Raw genomic sequence first — 18475 nt, forward strand, 5'->3', positions numbered from 1 at the left:
CTTTTTTTTTTTTTAAGATTTTATTTATTTATTTGACACAGAGAGAGAGATCACAAGTAGTCAGAGAGGCAGGCAGAGAGGAGGAAGCAGGTTCCCCACTGAGAGAGAGCCCGATGCAGGGCTCGATCCCAGGACCCTGAGATCATGACCTGAGCCGAAGGCAGAGGGTTAACCCACTGAGCCACCCAGGCGCCCTGGACATTATTTCTTATGAGAAAATGGTGCATACCTCAATCCAGATCATTGGTCCCTGTCTCTACTAAATTACCACTGCATCTGAAACCACAGGGTATCTCTTTCTTTAACAAACAGGCAAACTGTGGAATCCATGTGGCGCTAGAAGATAATCTCCTTGTTTATTTATTGAAAAGATAGTTTGTTTTAGTCCCTTGATTTGTGATGCACTGCAAGGACAACACAAAGAGAAAACAAGAATCTACACTTGAGGCATAGGAGAGGGAATGAGGCTTCATTGGCTCGTACCGTATGTGAAATGAAATGAAGTAAAATCATTATTATGAAAGAGATGTAAAAAAAAAAAAAAAACAGGCTATGTGTTAGAGAAATTTGCTAAGAATCTGGGTGTGAAGGTACAACCATGTCGCGGCCGGCGCACAAATCGACCAGGGTCGAGAGGGTAAGAGGATGGTGAAAAGAAATTAAGAGACAAAGAGATGGGGGCAGGAGGAGCACCAAGGAGCATGTCCAATACTGCCAATTTTATTCAAGGCAGCAAGGCATTATATAGCTAACAGAAACAATCATAAGAAAGTATCTATTTTTAGCTGATTACTGAAGAGTTTGTAACATGCACAGAAAATCCTTCAAGCTTTCCCATTATCTATTTCCCAAGCACCAATAGCAGACCCTCTAGCGCCAGATGTACTGACTTCAAGGCCACTCTAGACATAGTTTATGGAAGCACAGCACAGTCTTACAGTGGTGTAGTCTATAGCCCGTGCAAGGACAGCAAGGACCAGCCAAGAATTTCTGACCCCGACCAAATCGTCTCTATCTGACTAGCAAACGTGTGGGAAGTCACGTAGGCGAGCGCACAACACACAGCACAGACCCTTTCTCAGGGCTCCTCGACTTTATCGACCTAAGCCTTTTGTTCGGCTATTACGCCTTTAAAGGAGGCACAAGTCAGGGCCTGGTTTGGTTCTCGTCTCAAGCCTTATGGTGGCCTCCCACACAACCAAATTTAGCCAAAGAAGTTTCCAGTAAGTGGGAGGTGGCACCTTTCTAATATTAAGAATTGGGGCCCCTGGGTGGCTCAGTGGGTTAAAGCCGCTGCCTTCGACTCAGGTCATGGTCTCAGGGTCCTGGGATCGAGCCCCACATCGGGCTCTCTGCTCAGCAGGGAGCCTGCTTCCCCTTTTTCTCTGCCTGCCTCTCCGCCTACTTGTGATCTCTCTCTCTGTCAATTAAATTAAAAAAATCTTTAAAAAAACCATCATCATCAAATTTATTGAAGATGGCATCTGAAGACATAAATATTTGTTTTTGGAAATGGAAAATAAGGCTCCAGCTGGCAAAACACTAAGACCTAATATTTGTTTAGCTAATATTTATTGAGAACTTCATGTTCTAAATACTCTATGTACATGATCTCATTGAATACAGTCCTGTGAGGTAGACAAGACTATGGAAGCACAGGTGGGCGCCTGGGTGGCTCCGTTCGTTGAGCATCTGCCTTCAGCTCAGGTCATGATCCCAGGATCCTGTGATAGAGCCCCACATCAGGTTCCCTGCTCCGTGGGGAGCCTGCTTCTCCCTCTCTCTTTGCTGCTCTCCCTGCTTACACCCTCTCTCTCTCTCTCTCTCTGTCAAATAAATAAATAAAATCTTAAAAAAAAGAAAAAAAGGATATGGAAGCCCAGAAAAAGCCAGTCATGACATGCGTCCTCCACACACATCAAACTGTGTCTCCAGAAGCACGTTTAGCTTTCGCACCTTCCCCACCTTCCCCGAAGCAGCTCTAGAGTTGTTCTAAGGATTCCCTTCACTCACCCTGGATTTCTGAAGAAACCTCCTACATTAGGCAATTTTCTTATTTTCCATATTTCCATGAAGACAATTTCCCTCCAACTCTCAGAGCCTTATAAGCTCATTCAGACAAATAAATTGGCCAGTCAGAGGAAGTTTCTTTCTCCGAGTTGTCCCAACTCTTCTGAATCTAGATGTCCGATGGTGCCCCGCCTCCGAGCAGGACCCGCGGTCCAGTCCAGGCCCTCCCTGGCCGGAGGCAAGAGTCTGGCGTAGGTGGGCGGCCGGTGTGGGGGGGGCTGCCTCTCCAGACACCCTGGCATGTGGCCTAGTGACACGCCCACATGCAGAATGGGCTTCCCGGGAGCCACGGGCCGCGTATTCACTGAAGGAGCCTCAGTAATGACACCTGCTGTCTCCCCGCAGAGAGGCTTCTCCCTCCCCCTGGAGAGTGTACTTTCGAGCAAGATGAATGTGCATTTACTCAGGAGAGAAGAAACCGGAGCAGCTGGCACAGGCGGAGGGGAGAGACGCCCACCTCCTACACGGGGCCCAAGGGAGATCACACTACTGGGGTAGGTGAGTTACGCCACGTGGTGCTGTTTGCCAAGGAAGCCCGACCTAGCATTCTAGAGGTCATTTCCTGCGTGTTGAGAGGTGCCGATGTGTGTCCTGTGTCTAGGAGGAATGACACAGGCGATTCTACACACCTGGGAGAGATCATGAAATGTGTGCACGGACGATCGTTCTTTCTGTGTATACACTGCTTGCATGTCCTGAGCAAAGATGATTTAAATGGGCTTACAAAGAGAGGCACACAGAAATAATTTAATCAGAAGTGGGTTTAAAAATAAAAGACAGAGGGACAGTGCAAAGGGAAAAAAATGTCGTGATCGAAGCTAGAGCCAGGACTGAGGCCTCGTATGGAAAAATGTGCTGGTGGACACGGGAGAAAACATTAGCCGGTGAGCATGACTACATTTTCTAGCAGCTGCAACAAAGATGAAAAACCTGATTCACCGTGTCCTCGGGATAAAGAGGTAAAGCACACCGCCCAAGGGTGTAAGAAGTAAGAGGGTGCATTTTCTGTAGAAAATACATAAAGTACAATGTAATAGACTAAACGTTGATTTACTGTCACCACATGCAGCTGTTGTAAACAACGTCAAGGATCAGATCCTCCACGCAGAATAGACCTTTCTCTCTGACACTCTTCATTTCTCTTGGTGTATCCGTTGGATGCAAGCACGCTGCTTGGTCCAGGGAAGCAGAACTTGCCCTGATAGTAAGCCTGAAGAGATAAGTCCTCGAGGCTCCTAACAGAGAGGCCGTTATGATGGTAAACACAGCGGTGAGGACATCCGGGTGGCTCAGTCAGCTGAGCACTGGATTCTGGATTTCAGTTCAGGTCCTGATCTCGGATCCCAGGTTGGGCTCCTCGCTCAGCAGGGAGTCTGCTTCTCTCTGTCTCTCCCTCTGTGCCCCCCCACTCCCACTCACGTACTCTCTCTAAAATAAATACATAAATCTTTAAAAATACGTACATACATACATGCAAAGGTGAGTTAGCTATTGCTGTTTCCTGTGGCCTACCTCAAGATAAGCCTGTGAAGTAACTCCAGACAGCAACCTACCGTGTAACTTGTTTGGGACGTGGCTAAACTTGGGGTGGGGTGCGCTCAGGAACAGCTTTATTCTTTCTTTGGATGCTTTCTTCACATGGATCCTAAAGCATCTTCCCTTCCCCATGCCTTGGCAGACCCCATAGTTTCACAGTCCTGTTGAGGTATGAGAGCAGTTACATATTTATGTGTGTTACCAAATCCAATCCAAATCCAAATCTTCCGTTTCACATTCCATTGAATCACCTTTCTTTCCCTCAATTTGGGCCCGACTCATAGTTTGGGGATGATAAAAGGGAAGAAAGTTCTTTCGTTTTCTTTGTTTTACTTCCTCCTCTGCCCCTCACTTCGTGATCTTTAATAGGATAAGTGGGAGAAAGAGTGAAAGAAAATAACTTTTAAAATAGTTGGTGCTGTTTCAGATTCTGTCTTGGCTGTTGGAAGTCCTCTGTCGTAACAGATACCTGAATACTGGCTCTTTGGGGAAACACTGCGTCTTGCAATTTCTGGCAGTGTACTTCCTGGCTAATCTCCTCTGACCACCTGTTCATTCCCTAGTGCTTGCTCTACAAGGTATAACCCACATAGATTCTCCACTGGGGTTCCACCTGGTGGTTTTGGCTCCGGTCCCTTCAAGAGCTCTTGGTTCCAGCCACCTTCCCAGTGAGTGTCCATTTGGCCTCGTGTGCTAATGCACTCTTGCCTGACTAAGAAGAGGTTGTGCAGGCTGGTCCTACCCCTGACCTTCCATTCTGTCTTACTGCTTTAGCTGGCTGATTCTGGGACAGTGTTGCTTCCATCAGACAGGATGTTTTAGAGATTCAGCATTGGTCCAGTAGAACAGATAGGCACTTCCAGCATGGAGTAGAAGATTCTAAGGGGGCTGTTAGAGTCTGTGAGGCTGTCTCTGGAAGACCAGGGGCTTAAAAAGATAATCCAAAGACCTGTGTGTTAGTACCGTTTTGGTTGGGAATAGTTTATTGCCCTTTGTCGCAGGCAAAATCTTCTTAGGGCTAGCTTTAGGAACAACTTGATGCAGAAGACGAAACTGTGCGATCAGGAGTCAGTTCCTCTCCTTGTGCAACCCTCTGCTCTGTCTGGTTTTCTTGGTCGTCTCCAGTCTTAGGTAGGCTTTCATCTCATGGTAGCACGACCGCTGTAGCAGCTGCATGTTTTTCAACATTAAATCGAGTGGAAAGAGATAACTCAAATGAAAACACAAAACTGAGTCTCAATGGCTCTGACCAACAATGTCTTAAGGGCAAGGTACTGTCAACCTTGATTTTTTGTTTTGGTTTTAAAGATTTTATTTATTTTTTGACAGAGAGAGAGATCACAAGTAGGCAGAGAGGCAGTCAGAGAGAGAGAGAGAAGAGGAAGCAGGCTCCCTGCCAAGCAGAGAGCCCGATGCGGGGCTCGATCCCAGGACCCTGAGATTATGACCTGAGCTGAAGGCAGAGGCTTTAACCCACTGAGCCACCCAGACGCCCCTCAACCTTGTTTTTGAATCCCCATAGGGCTTAATCTTGTACCTCGTATACCGCATATGCTAAAAAATGCCTTTAGAATGAATAAATGAGTATAAGTCCTCCCTGACACATATGAATAACTAGCCGTGGGATGCCTGGGTGGCTTAGTCAGTTAAGCCACTGCCTTCGGCTCAGGTCATGATCCCAGGGTCCTGGGATCGAGTCCCGCATCTGGCTCCTTGCTCGGTGGGGAGCCTGCTTCTCTCTCCGCCTCTGCCTGCCACTCTGCCTGCTTGTACACTCTCTCTCTCTCTCTCTTTCTGACAAATAAATAAATAAATAAAATCTTAAAAAAAATAACTAGCCATTTATTTAACGAAACCCCTAGAAAACAGGATAGTGGGAAGGTATCTTTTTATTACAAGAGGAGTAGAGAAAGGTCAAGAACGAATCAGCTTGAATTGGAGCCCACTGTAGCCATGATGTGGTATCTGTGTGCTTTTATCTTGGGTGGGAGGAGGGTTGATAGTTTTTCTTCCTTTTCCCAGAGACACCAAGAAGGCTAGTGGTAGCAGATCTGAGAAGAGACACTCTCAAAGAGAGCTATGCTGTGGTATTGCCACAGGGGAATGTTCAGGGCAACAGGCCGTGGAATGTCTTGGACATGGACGAGAAGGCAAAGCAAAAATAGTAAGCAGTGGAGGGAAGGGGTCTTTGGAAAGGGCAAGGAGGGTCACCACACTCCAGGAGGTACAACAGACCAATGAACTTTGGACTCATACCCCACTCACTGGCTATGAAACCGTGAGAAAGTTATGTCAAATCCCTCAGTTTCATTTCTGTCATCTCGAGAATGAGAATAATTATAGCTCCATGCCTCCCTGCTGCTTTATAGGCTGGTTGAGAGGTTTGGGACGAGATGGCGGCTAGGGTCCAAATCTTAGTTTCACCTTTGAATTTCTCTAAATCTCATTTCCTTAGCTATATGTGGAATAATGAGTACCTACCTCACCAATTGTGGTGATATTTATGTGCGTATCATTCATATTTGAGACAGTATCCAAAACATACTTGGGATGTGACCTGGTATAGAATAAATGCTCAATTAATGCTCAATTATTCACTCATTCCTTCACTCAGCAAGTATTCATTGAGGTCTACTATGTGCCAAGCCCAGTTTAAGTGCTTGGGAGACACGGATGAACAAAACAGACAAAGCAATCATTTGCCGTCACGGAGCTTCTATTCTGGTGTGGTGTGGTGTGGTGTGGTGTGTGTGTGTGTGTGTGTGTTAAAAATACTTTCTTAAGAAGGCTTTGCAGTCAAAAAATAAAACTCCTGATACAATTTTCTGAAACTTTAAGCCAACTCAGCAAATATATGATCAGTAATTTAGCTGTATAAGATTAAAGGTCTGTTACTTTATTTAAAATAAATCTTAGTTCTTAAAATTTATTCCATAAAGTACATATTTCCCTGTAAATTCCCTACATATACACAAGAGGTAAAAAGTAAAAGTTAAAAAAAAAGCACAATTTTAAAAAAATTAAAAACTGACAACAGAAACCACAGTAGGAGGGATTACTAATTAAAATCAAAAAGTTAGAAATTTCTGGTCAGGCTCCCTTTTGCCCCCACCCCACCCCTTCCAGCCTGTCCCCTGCCAACGTACGAAAAGGTAACTGATTAGCCCCTAGACGGAGTAAAAATGTCACCATTCTATTCTAGTCTAGTAGGTGGGGACAGACAACAAAGACTACACTTAGCTATAAATTGTATAGTATGTTAAAAAGTAAAAATAGCTATAGAAAAAAAAAAGTAGGGCAGGGGAGCTTGGAAATTGGGAGGAGGATATGAGTGGCATTAGCTTATCTAAATAGGAGAGTCACAGCTGAGCTCTTTGAGAAGGTAACCTGGAAAGAGCTGGGGTAGCTACACTAGTGTGTATCTGGGGGGGAGTGTTCCAGTGGGAAGCCCCTTAAGTGGAAGCAGGCCCAGTGTGTCCCACAAATAGCAATGAGGTCAGAGAAACAATCGTCGGCCAGGACTTGGCCTTCTCGTTAGTTAGAAAGACCTCAGGTTTTACTTTCCCTGAAATGGGAAGATACTGGAGAATGTTGAGCATAGTGAGAAAGTGACCTGGCCTGGTTTTGAGGGGATCGCTGTGGCTGCTCTGCTGAGAAAAGACTAGATGTGGAAACGGGGCAAGACTGAGGTTGGAGAGCCCTGTGAGGATCTGGGGAGGCATCCAGGGGACCGACGGTGATGATGATGAATTTACAGTGAGGGTGGATTTACCAATAACAGTGGATCGGTCCAGGGGGTCAGAAGGGGTGAGATTCTGGAATGTTTTGAAAGCGGAGCCGGCAGAATCTCTTGATAGATGAAATATGAGTGAAGAGCAGGAGAGGGGTTAAGGATGAGTTCAGTGATTGTTGACCTGAGCAACTGGAATGTGAGTTGTTGACAACTCAATAGAGGAGACGGGATGGAGAGGTTCGTTGGGAAGATCAGGAGCTCAGTCGTAAGTATGTCAGATTTGAGGTTCTTGATGGATATTCAAGGGGAGGTGTCAAGTGGGCAGTCGGGGGGCCGGGAAGGAGGGCTGAGCTGGAAGTTTTTGGCATACGGATGGGATTTAAAACCATGTGACTGGGTGAGATCTCCAGGGGAGCCCTGGTAGACCCAAAGGTGGACCAAGGCATAAGCCTTGGAGACTCCAAAGTTCAGAAGTCAGAAGAGGAAGAACCACCAAAAGAGACTTGAGAAGAGTGGCCAGTAACTCTGATGACATTCCCACAGTGTTTGTGGGAAGTAGGGACTCAACAAGGATGTCCCTGCCCCTCCCTTCCTCGTCTCCATGATTCCTCCTCCCTTGGCTCTCTTTTCACTGGTGGCCGTGGCTGTGACTGCCCCCTTGTCACTCTCATGCCAGCCCAGTGGTACTTACCTAATCCTTCCATGTGTCTGTCACTTTTATCTTCCCCACGGGATTACAGATAACCTGAGGGGCAGGGGACTCACCATGGCCTTGCTGATGCTGCCTTACTAAAATACCCCAGATACCCCTGGGCAGATTCATTAAACAACAGAAATTTATTTTCTCATGTTTACTGAGGCTCGAAGTCCAAGCTCAAGGTGTTGAGAGGGTTGGTTTCATTCTGAGGCTTCACCGATGGGCTTGCAGATGCCCTCCTTCCGGCTGTGTCCTCACATGGTTGCCCATTGACCCTTGTTGTCCGTGTCCTGAGCTCTTGTTGTTGGGTTAGGACCCACCCGAACAACCCCATTTCAACTTCATTACCTCTTGAAAAGCCCAATCTGCAGACACAACCACAGTCACAATCCGAAGCACCGGAGTTAGGGCTTCAGTGTGTGAATTTTACAAGGGCGCCATTCAACACATAGCAGAATCCCTCCCCGGGGTTAGCTCAGAGCGCTGAGCACTGAAGGAGGAGACACAAAATGGCCTTTGTCCTGCCGCTGACATCCTCTGCTGAGATAACCTGAGTCTGTTTAATGTGTATACCACATTCTACCCCCACTCCCTCTGCGCAAAATCTGTGACAACCTAGCAGAAGCACGTTCAGTGGAACTCAATGACTCATAACTTTGCTCCTTTATTTGCCTTTTGCCCAGTTTAGAGGGGCATGCATTAGTTAACTTGGTGTGGGTTTGTTCAAAGAAAAATGTTCGCTTTGTCTCTGAAAACGTTGAAGGATGTTTCAGCTGTCTGGATGCTCTGCAAAGATTACAACGCAAAAACATCTTTTTTTTTTTAAAGATTTTACTTATTTTTTTGACAGACAGAGATCACAAGGAGACAGAGAAGCAGGGAGAGAGAGAGGAGGAAGCAGGCTCCCTGCTGAGCAGAGAGCCCTATGCAGGGCTCCATCCCAGGACCCTGGGATCATGACCCAAGCTGAAGGCAGAGGATTTAACCCACTGAGCCACCCAGGTGCCCACAATGCAAGAACATCTTAGTGTGCCCAATATTCACTCCCAGCAAATGCTTTTTAAATTAAATGAAATTCTCTGGTGCACAATCAAGAGAATGCTGATTTTTTTTTTTTTTCCAGCACATCGCTGCTAGGGTCTGCCTTCTTCTTCAGTCTTTATTTCACCTGTTTCGATGCAAATTTTTAAAAGGTTCTCAAAGCGCCTTTCAGTTTTCTAACTAAAGAAAATCTTTTACAGGCTCGATTTTATTATGCCAATCTACAGTAATGCAGATGAGGCAGTGAAGTTTGCTGAGCGTACCTACACATATAGAATTGGATTGAAGGTGTTTTGGTTTTGTTCTTAAAATTACTTTAACAGTTGCTTTACTGGAGAAATAACGTTAGCTAATGATCATTTATGGAATATTTACCATGCGTAGGCACTATGCTGGGAACTTTATATCTTGTCTTAGTCAGTATGAGCTGGTTTAACAAAAGTGCTACAGACCGGATGGCTTAAACACAAACATTTCCTTCTCTCACTTCTGGAGGCTGGGAAGTCCAAGATCAAGGCATCAACAAATTTGGTGTCTGGTGAGAGCCTGCTTCCTGCTTCATAGATGGCCATCTTGTCACTCTGTCCCCACATGGCCAAAGGGGCAAGGGCTCTCTCTGGGCTCTCTTTTAAAAAGATACTAATCCCACTGAAGAGAGTTCACCCCTCATGACCTAATCAGCTCCCAAGGGCCTTGACCTCCTAATATCATCACATTGGGGGATAGGATTTCAACATATAAATTTGGGGAGGGGGCACAAACATTCGGTCCATAAACACATCCTTACCACAAAGTAAGTGGAAGTAAAGTGAATGGATGGCCTATTTTTCACATGAGAAAACCAAAGCTCAGAGAAGTTAAGTGTTCCTTCCGGGGCCACACAGTAGTAACACATAGAGTAGGAACAGAATCTCAGGACCCCAGTCTCTAATGCCCATATTCTGTCCACACTGTCTCACTGGAATTTCCCTGCCTTATGTGACATTAAGAGACCACAGACGACCTGGAAAGCTGTGACAACTTATATGTGAAAGGCACAATTCTTCACATAGCACCATGACCTCACCCCAACACCTTTGAGTCAAAGAGGGGGTATTTTCTGTTGGAAAGAATATATTCAAACGGATGGTATTTTTAGACCTCTATAGAAAAACATCTAGCAGAAGGTAAATTCTTCTCTGAGCTATTTCTGATGTCAGCGATCCCATATTGTCAGTTGAACTCGAGCACTGTAGCCTGCACACCTGTTGCGTTTCCTCAGTCCTGAAAGGGTAGCTGCTTCTTTCTCTGGAGTCCAGTGGCTGGAACCCATATATAGGTGGATATATTGGCTCTCAGATCACAATGGGTGACAAGCATCATCCATTCAAACACTGAAGCAAATAAAGTCCCCTTTAACACATTTAGTTGTTCTAGCTGCCAGTGTCACAAGCTACATGTCTATAAGATGAAACATCTTAGAACTGGGAGCAGTCCTAAATCAGAGACCTTGATTTCTTCCCCATTTTCTGAGCTTCTACATGCCTTGTGCACTGAATAATTGCCCCCAAATTAAAAGTAAAGTAATAAGGGTTAACTTCTAGAGATACGGATCCACGTAGAGAGAAGCAGCTAGCTCTCCTTGGGAGCGTCTTGAAGGGTGACTGAGAGCTCACCACGAAGAATGGCTGGCAGGATGAGGTAGCATTTCAGAACGAGGGAGTGGCACGTGCAGAGTGTGGAACTGCTAAGTATCATGGCAGCTTCGGGGAACTGTAAATGATTCTGCTGGGCTGGTCTACAGCACACTGTCAGCCGGGGTTCCCAAGACAGTGAAGTCCAAGGTACAGGTTTGTATTCAGGTTGTATTTTTGGAGGTGTGGTCCCAAGGAGCAGAAGTGTGGAGCAAAGGTAGCAGAGCCAGGAAGGAGGGAGAGCTGCTACAAGGATGCCTCATTAACTTGGCCACGGCTGTGTCCAACTGGCTGCTTGATCCTATGGGAACCTCTGAGAAGCCATGGAGGTTGCCAGAAATATTTTGGTGCTTTGCAAAGCCCCTCCCTGCCTCCGACCCCTCCCCCCACCCCCGCCAAAGATATCCTATGATCTAGTCTTTTTCGTTAAAAATGTTTGGTCAGTCTTTTGTTAGTTTCAGTTGTTAATACTACCTCAGGCGGCTGAAATGTTAAACACTTGTTTAACTGATGGCTTTTGACAAATGCTCTGGAGAGAAGGTGGTCTACCTTAGTCAAATTACATCCAAAGTCAGGTCTACTTCAGTTAAATTAAATAAAGAGAAGCCCTGCAAATGGAACTTTCTGGTGCTTTGCCAAATAAGCCAAATAATGATATTTTCTGGGGATGGGGTTTTGGGTAGCTCCAAACCAGTTGTGCCCCTTGCAGAATTGCTGTAGGCTACTGCTTTTTCCAGATATCTTGTTTGTAAAGCTCCTGGTTTTCAAGTCTGCCTAAGAGTAGGGGAGATGAAGATGGGATTAGTGCAGATATAATGCTCACCTTTCTTTGAAGGATTGTCATTTTTCTTGAATCAACACTCTTAGATTGTTGTATCCCTTTAGTTAATTTCCAGAGTTTGGAATAAGTTGATTTGACAGGTTGTTTTTTGTTTTGTTTTGTTTTGTTTTTGCCAGTGTTCCCATTGCTTTGATAGAGAAACACATTTTCAGAGGATGTTTCTCTGACATTCTCAAAGCTCCACATCCCTCCCCTGCCCAACTTCTTTCTCTTTAACAGATTCAAATTCTTTGATGAAATTCATCTCATCATCTAGTTCTTGGCCATAATACTAAATGCTCATATTATTAAATTATTACCAAGAGTTATTCTGCACTCCTAAAAAGTCTAATAGCTCCATAGCGGGGTCACCTGCGGTTTTGTTTCTATTGTCTCCCCCACCCCCCACACACATACTTTGGCCAGTTTCTTGAAATATTTGGCATTTTAATTGAATACTGGATGTTGGGAATGAAAAATTATGGAATCCTTGGTGGAGATGTTTTTCTCTCCAGAAAGGATTCAATCTATTCTCAAGTAGCCAACTTGAGTGGAACAGGTCACCTCGGTCCAATCAGAACTGGGCTAACTTGAGAGGGTGTTGCTTTTCTGGATCAATGCCTTGTTCTCCACTACGCCTGGGGAATATGCTCTGAGAGCATACACTAGGGTTCTTTTGGGAACCCTCCTCTTTAATGTGTTGTCCTAGACTTTAATTTTTATCTCTTTAGCTGGTAAGATTGCTGAAAACTCTGTTTTATGTTTGGCTTCTCGGCCCTTGCCCTCTGCAGCTTAAGCATTTGGCCTATGACTCAAGGGAAGATTGCCAGGGGATGGGCTCACTTTTCTGTGCCTCTCTTTTCTCACGAAACTTGGCTCTAAAGCCCTGGCTGCCTTGGCAACCCAGAACTCCAGTTATTATCTTCCCAACCCAGCGAGTGCTGTTGAGTTCTCTGCCTCCTGTTAGCTGCTCTCTCCTAAGCTTCTAAACTGAAGGGGCAGATGCCCCACTGGGAAACAGAGAATGTTGAATTCACTTTACAGACCTCCTTTTCCTAGGATCTTGGCCCCCTTGAACGTTTGCTGCTTGGGAAGTCCTCTGCTAGCTCCTAACAGGTGTTTTCTAAAATATAGAGATGTTATCCATTGGTTTTCCAAATCTTCTCAGCAGGAGTGTAGGTCTCCTACAAATTACTCCACGTAGCCAGAAGGGGATGTCTCTAGTATTTCATTTTTTGGCATCATTTAAGAATGTGGTTATTATACTCAAAAATTGAAGGTATTTGCTTTTCTGTGCCAACCAATCATAGTGACTTGAATGAGATCATTGTGTCTCTGGCCTCTTTAAACTGTATTCTTTAATTGATGCTTCTGCCTTTTCTACCCAAGGTCTTGCTGTATCTGAGATTATCTTGTTGTAAGGTGTTCTGTTCTTTAGGAAGGGGTAGTAGGAGGAGAATATTAAAATTTACATTTATACGGTCTTTGGCTATAAACTGCCTGAGAGACTATAATTCTCTACTCTTTTCCCTTTATAACTCTCAACCCCGAGTAGTAAATATTGAAAACAACGAACATAGTAAGAAAGTACTCCAAATGTCTTTTATTTAATTATCATGGAAACCACCTGATGATCACCTCATATTTTTAAAAGGTGATTTTTATAGCAAATGTAATGTTGCTTAGATGAACATCACCAGAATTTCTCTCCAGCAGAGAAAGAATAAGAAATAAGAGTAAGAAAACTTTAATTGACTTAACAAATCATTAACAGTTCATTGATTTATAGGATGCTAGAGGTAGGTAGGATCCTATAGATCATCTAAGGCAACCTGGTCATTTTAAATATTAAAACACTGAAACTCACTCAGAGGAGTTTTAATTATTATCTGCTGGGATCCTAGGATAGCAATAGCAGACGTGTCTATGATTTAGATATACAACTTCAACAATAATGGAATAACATCCGAAAAAAATCTCCTACTGCCTGCTTTGTTGATTTATTGCTATTTTGCATTTAGGTCCTAACAATATTCTCTTTACATCTTTTTACATTACAGGCAATAAAATAATGGCAGTATGCAAAATGACAGAACTCCCTAACTGGTACATGAGTAAAATCATAGGTTCAGTCTCTGGGCCAGCAACGTAGTATCTTTCTCCTTAATGACTGGAGGGTGTTGGTTTGGTGTTGGTGACAACAGAATCCTTTCTGAATGCAGTGCGTTCTGGGACTTTCAGAGGCTATACCTGTACTTGCAGAATGCATTCTACCTTTTTGCTTTCCATCCTTAAAGCCTATCCATTTACACTTGGAAGAACATACACAAGAAGAGAGTAGGAAGAGGAAAGGCATACAAAGCTGTTTACAGACAATGCATTGGACAGGCAATAAATATAGGCCCATCAAATAAAAAGAGCAGCTCACAAAAGCCACAGGTCCGGATGGACATGCCGGTTCACTGGGTGTTTACTAGACTCAGTACACCATCGTACACAGCAATTTCAGGGGAGCTGTCGTTCCTGATTCATTATCTGGCAATGCAATAAATCTTTCCAAAATCTAGTGGTGTCGTCTGGTAGAAAGACCAATGAAAGTGAGCCAACTCTGCCATTGTTGCCTGCCTAGGCTGGGGCGTGGTCATCTAAGTTCTCTGAACCTCAGTTTCCCCAGATGTAAAATGAACTTAACAGCAGATGTCCTGTTAATCTCTTAGGGTTGCTATGATGACCACAACTAAGATTATAGTTGTGAGAAGCTTTGATAGTGTATCAGCTCCACTCAAATGAATCGTACTGTTATTTTTACAATTTTAAAAAATATTTTATTTATTTGTAAGAGAGATTGTGTGTGTGCACGCACCAGCAGCAGGGATGGGCAGAGGGAGAAGGAGAGAGACGAGTGGACTCCCTCTGAGTAGGGAGCCCAATGCGGGGCTCCATCCCAGGACCCTGGCATCATGACCTGAGCTAAAGTTACCCCTATTATTTTTATAATTATTGAAACCCTTATAAAATGTGATGTTCATCTCTGGGATGATTTCTTGGACTCATTGTTCTGCATCATCATGTGTGCTTTTATAAATAGAAAATCATGGCCTATGACTATGGGTACAATGACTTAGAAGTAACCAGAACACTTGGCAGACCTTAAAGCAATGTTTTCCAAACTGCCACTGGGTAATTTAAGTGGTATGTGGATGAATATTTTTTAATTTGATACTCATATCCATGTATAGAAAAAATACCTAACCAGTCCATCAAGCCCATTATTTCCCAGATATATAGCTTATTTTCCTGTTTTCATGCTAATATGAAGTTTCCTATTCGAATAAATGTATTTATATAATAAAAATGGAAACTATTTGCTGAAGAATATTAAGTGGATAATACTGCAGGTATGTTGATGGACAAAATCAAATCATGAAGTTGGTATTTGTTGTATGACTGAAGTTTGGGAAATATTTCCAAAGATTAAGTCAGTCATGTAGCTCCTAGGAAAATAACAACCCAAAACTCTCGCCGTATGATTTGGCTCCTCTATTAATGAAATAATACAGACATTTGTGACAGATGACTCTGGACCCGCCTGGAGAAGGGAGGGTCTCTGCAGGATTTGTCTTTTCTGACGCAGATGCTACTTATTTACAAGACAGGAAAGACAGGTTTTAAAGTTCGCAGGGTTTTATTGCTTATTGGAATTGTATTAATATTTATGTGCCACCATGCTCTCAGAATCCTCCAAAACATTAGTTTTAGTTGCCCTGGAGTTTACAGGGATTTTGTGGCCCAGAGATGGTGGGATAAAAACATAGGTAACTATCCAGTTAGGTGAGAAAATGCCTTCAACTGTAACATTTCCTAGCTCACAGAGTCTACCAGCCAATAGATGAAAAGCCCTCCAGGCCCTCCTGCCTGCAGCTGCTTTCTAGAAAAGCAGCTACTCTTCAGTTTTGTTCATGACTTCCAGAGAGGGACAGCATCCTTTTCTTTCGTGATATTGTTCAATGTTCCAATAAGTCTTCCAGATTTCTGATAATTAAGGGCGAAGTCTTTATTTCTAAGAACACTCCCTCTTGTGTGATAGAAATATCAAGGATGCACTAAAATACAAATAATGACATGTATTTATAAAATTATGCTGCCTGACAAAAGAAACTCACAATTATATATTTAATGTGTTTGTTATATAGCTGAAATTTATTCGCAGTTGAATTCTGGTCCTTGTCCTTTTTTTTTAAAGATTTTATTTATTAGAGCGAGAAAGGGAGAGGGAGAGAGTGCACAAGCAGGGGGAGGGGCAGCAGGAGAGGGAGAAGTGGACCCCCCGCTGAGCAGGGAACCCAATGCGGAACTCAATCTCGGGACCCTGGGATCATGACCTGAAACTCAGGCAGATGCTTAATCAACTGAGCCACCGACTGAGACACCCAGGTACCCCATGGTCCTTTTCTTCTAAAAATTGTAGTAGTTGATAGCCAGACAAGTAAGAAGGCTACCCAGCTAGTCTGTAACCATCGGAGAAGTTAGCTCCTGATTATCAAAATCTCCAGTGTCCTCCAATCCTTCTCTGGTCTGTCTTATCACACTAGTTCCTGATATTGCCAGATCCTACTTATATAGAGAAGGCTTCGATGGCAAGCTGCTGTTAGAAATTGATGATATATACATAACACAACATTTACCATCTTAATAATTGGCAAGTGTGCATTTCGGTGGCGGTAAAGTCCATTTACACTGTTGAGCGGCCATCACCACCATTCATCCCCAGGAGTCTTTATGTTCTTTCCCTTTCCCCAGACTGAAACTCCATCCCCCTTAAACACTAACTCATTCATGACAAGCTTTAAGAATCATTTAGAAGGTATAATAAAAAGCAATTTTAGGCGGACACATTTAGCTGTGGTTCTGCCCAAAGTTCTGATGTCTTCCTTTATTTCCTGATTGTTCAAACTCCTCTTCAGCTTAACGAATGGAGCTTAGCTGTTCAGTTCCTGTGGCTCATACAGGCCCCTCGAGCTCCTTCCCGGCCCTGGTGAGAGGGGGCAGGCACCAAGACTGAAGGAGCAGCTGCTTTACTATTCCAGATTATGAATATGGTGTGTGTCTCAACACGTCACAGTTGCTGCACAGAGAACAGATGGGACCCCAATCTCCCCGTAGACCCGCTGGAACCCCGTCTTGAATGTTAAACAATGACCCACGGAGAGAAAGTGATTTCAGTTAATAATCTCTTCCACAGATTGGAATCCTTCATGTGCATGAACACGTGAGCTGGTCTGAGGTTTCAGCACTGGGGCTCCCTGGCTCCCATCCAGGGCTTTTGTTTGCTGAGACAGACAGCATTTGGAGTTATAATGTGGCAAAGCTTGTCGACACATGGGGCTTTTCTCTGCTTTCCAAACACATGTGAGACAGACTGGCTCTCTGGGAAGCTCTGATCTTTTCTGGGGAAAGGAAATGTCACATGCAAGTCAAAAGGAAGAACATGTTTGGCATCAAGAGGAGTAGTCAGTCTGTGTATCAAAGAGACAAATTCTGATTAGTTGACAAATATGTTAAAATTGTTTGTATGTATAGATGTTGATCTAGATTGGTTTAAATCGGTATTACCTTATGGAATATACGTATGTGCTCAAGATAGAAATGATATCAAGGATTTTGGGGGAGGCTAACATCACACCAGAAAAATAGACTGGTGTTAGTACCCTAGAAAGACACAAGGTGTTGTACTCACATCCCCCTGGATGTTACCTCAGTCTTCCCAAAGTGGAATAATCACATAGCCCCAAAGCCTGGGAGATTTCCTTTCATACTTTATGGTCTGAAACACAAAGATCTCAGGAACCAGAGATGTGAGAAAATGATTTCAGCCTAATACCTGAGACCCAGAGGTGTACCAGTTGAAAGCATTTCCAGAGAAATGCGTCACCCATTGGAGGCTAAATGGTTAGTGCATTGTACCTAGAAAAGAATGAATTTCATTTAATCCTGGGGATGATTAGGGGTTTTTCTCTCTTCTGGGATCTCAGACTAATTCTGTCTGGGGCTCATACTATTACTGGTAGGATGCATTCTGTCATCACTAGAGAGAAGGTGAGCCTTAGGTCATCTTTCACTCATGATGGGTCCATCGCTCCCTCTCCATTCTGCAAAGATGTCCTGTCTCAGAGCCCTGATGCTCTCTACTTTCCATTTTCCCCAGTGACAGCATCTTTTAGAGGAACCTGCTTTTTCTCCCTGAGAGTTTCGTCTTTAGCCAAGGTCCTTTATTTAGGATTCAAGTGGGCTCCTGAGAACCCGAAAGCCAGATACAGAAATTATTTTTCTGATTGTATTCTTACTTTTTTGGAGGAAATTTTTTTTAGGTTAAACATGCAGTATGGTAGGGTTTCAGAGTAGTATACCACTAATTTATGTATAGGATAGTATGGGATACCTTTGTGCATGGTTAGGTGTTAAACCGTGGTCATTTTCAAGCTTTGGCCTTATTCTCCATAGAATTAAATACACCCTTCTGCAGCACCTGCATGGCACACTCAGTGAAGCATTCAACCCTTGATTTCAGCTCAGGTTGTGACTTCGGGGTCATGAGATCAAGCCCCATATCAGGCTCCGCACTCAGCACAGAGTCTGCTTGGAGTTTTTCTCTACCTCTCCCTCCGCCCCTCCTCACCCCTCCTTCTGGCTGTCTCTCAAATAAATAAATAAATAAATTACACACACACGCACACACACGCACACTCTTCTATTAGGATGATGTGTATCTGTATTTGTTCACATCCAGTCTAGCTTAAGTTAGAAAATGTTAAAGAAAAGAATAATGAAAGTTCCTTTCATTGCTGAAAATATAAAAACCCAAGTTCAAAGGCCCTGCGGTGATAGCATTACCTACTTTATCCCAG

At 43.9% G+C, this 18475-nt stretch overlaps 1 protein-coding gene across 2 annotated transcripts in view; it reads left to right on the plus strand.

Annotated features, from left to right (window-relative positions):
* MAMDC2 (MAM domain containing 2) overlaps positions 1–18475 on the plus strand; it is a 142482-nt gene that overhangs the window by 113972 nt on the left and 10035 nt on the right. Inside the window, exon 11 of one of the 2 annotated variants that reach the window (XM_032866592.1) lies at positions 2416–2564. In XM_032866592.1, coding sequence (XP_032722483.1) covers positions 2416–2564 — 149 coding nt within the window. Of the gene's footprint in view, positions 1–2415; positions 2569–18475 lie in introns of both variants that reach the window. The other variant, XM_032866591.1, reaches the window with a different exon arrangement.

The sequence above is a fragment of the Lontra canadensis genome, unplaced genomic scaffold (genome assembly GCF_010015895.1).
Source record: "Lontra canadensis isolate GAN:19392208 unplaced genomic scaffold, GSC_riverotter_1.0 scaffold31, whole genome shotgun sequence".
Taxonomy (NCBI): domain Eukaryota; kingdom Metazoa; phylum Chordata; class Mammalia; order Carnivora; family Mustelidae; genus Lontra; species Lontra canadensis.